At 48.4% G+C, this 3,153-nt stretch overlaps 1 protein-coding gene across 1 annotated transcript; it reads right to left on the bottom strand.

Moving 5' to 3' along the window:
* Positions 1–1,134: 1,134 nt before the first annotated feature.
* Positions 1,135–2,723, bottom strand: LOC309555029 (G-protein coupled receptor 61-like). Its single transcript, XM_082256841.1, has one exon. The coding sequence runs from the start codon at positions 2,686–2,688 to the stop codon at positions 1,315–1,317; it is 1,374 nt and encodes a 457-aa protein (XP_082112967.1). The 5' UTR covers positions 2,689–2,723; the 3' UTR covers positions 1,135–1,314.
* Positions 2,724–3,153: the final 430 nt, after the last annotated feature.

The raw sequence follows: 3,153 nt of genomic DNA, 5'->3' as shown, positions 1-3,153 counted from the left end.
TGCTACACTTTGCCCACTTCTCCTTATTCCTGTGAATAAGACCATTTGTTTAGGGCACATTTGGTCAAATGGTCAATCAACCCTAACTATAAAAAGTCCCCAAGAAAGTGGGTTAACTTTGTCAGCCCCAGACTGTTTCCTTTCCTAGTACTGCAGATGGTGCACTTTGCCCACTTCTCTTCATGCCTATTTGTTTTTGCATGGGGTACATTTGGTCAGATGATCAATCAACCCTTAACAAGTCACCAAAAAAGTTGGGTTTACTCTGTTGGCTCAAGGCTGTTTCCTTGCCAAGTAATGTAAATGCTACACTTTGCCCACTTCTCCTTATGCCTGTGAATAAGACCATTTGTTTAGGGCACATTTGGTCAAATGGTCAATCAACCCTAACTATAAAAAGTCCCCAAGAAAGTGGGTTAACTTTGTCAGCCCCAGACTGTTTCCTTTCCTAGTACTGCAGATGGTGCACTTTGCCCACTTCTCTTCATGCCTATTTGTTTTTGCATGGGGTACATTTGGTCAGATGATCAATCAACCCTTAACAAGTCACCAAAAAAGTTGGGTTCACTCTGTTGGCTCAAGGCTGTTTCCTTGCCAAGTAATGTAAATGCTACACTTTGCCCACTTCTCCTTATGCCTGTGAGTAAGACCATTTGTTTAGGGCACATTTGGTCAAATGGTCAATCAACCCTAACTATAAAAAGTCCCCAAGAAAGTGGGTTAGCCCCAGACTGTTTCCTTGCCTAGTACTGTAGATGGTGCACTTTGCCCACTTCTCTTCATGCCTATTTGTTTTTGCATGGGGTACATTTGGTCAGATGATCAATCAACCTTTAAAAAGTCACCAAAAAAGTTGGGTTCACTCTGTTGGCTCCAGGCTGTTTCCTTGCCTAGTACTGTAGATTGTGCATTTTGCCCACTTCTCTTTATGCCAATTTGTTTCTGCATTGGGACACATTTGGTCAGATGATCAATCAACCCTTAAAAAGTCACCAAAAAAGTTGGGTTCACTCTGTTGGCTCCAGGCTGTTTCCTTGCCAAGTACTGTAGATTGTGCATTTTGCCCACTTCTCTTTATGCCAATTGGTTTCTGCATGGGACACATTTGGTCAACTGATCAATCAAGCCTTAAAAAAAAAAAGTCACCCAAAAAGTTGGGTTCTCTCTGTTGGCTCCAGGCTGTTTCCTTGCCAAGTACTGTAGATTGTGCATTTTGCGCACTTCTCTTTATGCCAATTTGTTTCTGCATGGGACACATTTGGTCAACTGTTCAATCAAGCCTTAAAAAAAAAAAGTCACCCAAAAAAGTTGGGTTCACTTTGTCGGGCCTAGGCTGTTTCCTTGTCTGGTACTCATCTGTAGACTTCTGAACCCTTCGGACGAATCCTGTTCCATCAACTCTGGGGTTTCTTCCAAAATTTGCCCTGGGATTCTAAAGCTCAAAGTACTTTGATTGACCAGCAGCTTAGAGGCGGTTGATGTTGGGAAGCTGTTTCTTCTGTCCACCACACAGCTAGTTCTTTGAAGGAACTGAAGAAAGTTCTCCTCTACAGACCCCTCATGGCTGGAGAGGCCTAGCTGTTCATCCAAAGACTGTTTTAGGAAACATTTGGGGATCCTGGCAAGTTCAGTTCGGATCTGCCTGTTCAGACAACCATAAAAGAAGGGGTTTACCGTAAAGGAGGTGTAAGCAAGCCACTTGACAATGTTCTCCCACTTGGTTCCAGAGGATTTGGAGTTATTTTCGAGGGCATTTTGGACATGGTAGACGAAGTAAGGAAACCAGCACATGACAAACTGGCCACCTATGATCATGAGGGTGAAGGCCGCTTTTGCTCCTCCTAAAGTTCTGTCTGGGGAGCCTCTTTGGGACCTGTCCCCTGGCATGATGTTGGTTCTACTGCCAGTGGAGTTGGACCTCTGGCGAGGACTTGCTGCCCAGGAAGGTAGAGGTCCATGTTGCATGGCAGCTATCCTGGCCACCTTGAAGACATTGCAGTAGACTGTCACTATGATGACCAGGGGCAACACAAAATACACCAAGACGAAGAAGGTGACGAAGACTTTCTTGTGCCCCCCTGCATTCCTATGCAGGGAGCACCTAGTGGCATTGACCAGGCTGGCATTATTGGAGCCGCTGCCAGCCGATGGCAGGAAGGGCACGGTGGACGTCAAGGACGCCTGCAGCCAGATGAAGATGAGGACGGAGATGGCCAGACCCAAGGTCATCTTGACTTCGTATCTCATGGGGTGTACGATGTAATAATAACGTTCGATGTGGATGGCTGACACGGTAAGGATGGACGCACTGCTGAAGCAAACCTCCAAGGAGATGTAGGCTTGGCACAGGCTCTCCCCGAATGGCACCTTACCGGAGCTGGCCACCATCCCCAGCGGCATCACCGTCATGGCAGCCAAGGTGTCTATAATACACAGGTGGACGACGAAGAGGAATTTCCGCAGCTGGGGCGTCTTCAGGATGACAGCGGCCACCGCCACGTTCCCCAGCACGGCGCCCAGGTCCAGCAGAAGCATAAAGAAGAGTCCGATGTACCGGGGGATGGAATCCGCCGCCGCCTCCAGAGCCGAGAATGAGCCGGACGAGCAATTCGTGCTTCCATTAACACACGGGTGATCGGCCATTCCCATCCAATGCAGTACAGCTCTTCCCTGCCTAGCATCGGTCATCCTCCCCCGCGATCGGTCCCACTCAGGAACATCTCTCACCTTTCCTAGCACGCAGCATCCCTATCTCCAAGCCTACAGGCGTGTATAGATAGGGGGAGTGCTGGCTGCCTGCTTCCCTGCACTCACTCCAGAGGAGGAGGAGGAGGAGGAGGAGGAGGAGGAGGAGGAGGCTCTCCCTCACTCTCAGCATCCATCTCATCACACTTGACGTCAGGTGACAGCATCTGACCATTCTTCACATGGAATGTGCCCCTCATCCTCATCATTCCTTCCATCACATAAATCCCCCACCTTCAATTAACAGGGTGACAACACTCTTGTCTTCTGCAGTGAAATGATGGAAGGGTTGTCACCTGGATGGGTTAGAACCACTTGCCTACTGGGCACCTTTACCCCGTCCTGCCCAGGGCAATTTTCAGCGCTGTCACACTTTAAATGACAATTGTGCGGTCATGCAGCAATGTA

Source organism: Pelophylax lessonae (genome assembly GCF_965119305.1).
Source record: "Pelophylax lessonae genome assembly, chromosome: 4".
Classification (NCBI taxonomy): Eukaryota; Metazoa; Chordata; class Amphibia; order Anura; family Ranidae; genus Pelophylax; species Pelophylax lessonae.
Note: the sequence above shows the minus strand (reverse complement) of the source record. Positions and strands in the feature narration are given on the sequence as shown.

Coding starts and splice junctions, on each gene's coding strand:
- LOC309555029 (XM_082256841.1), bottom strand. CDS start 2,688: ATGACCGATGCTAGGCAGGGAAGAGCTGTACTGCATTGGATGGGAATG.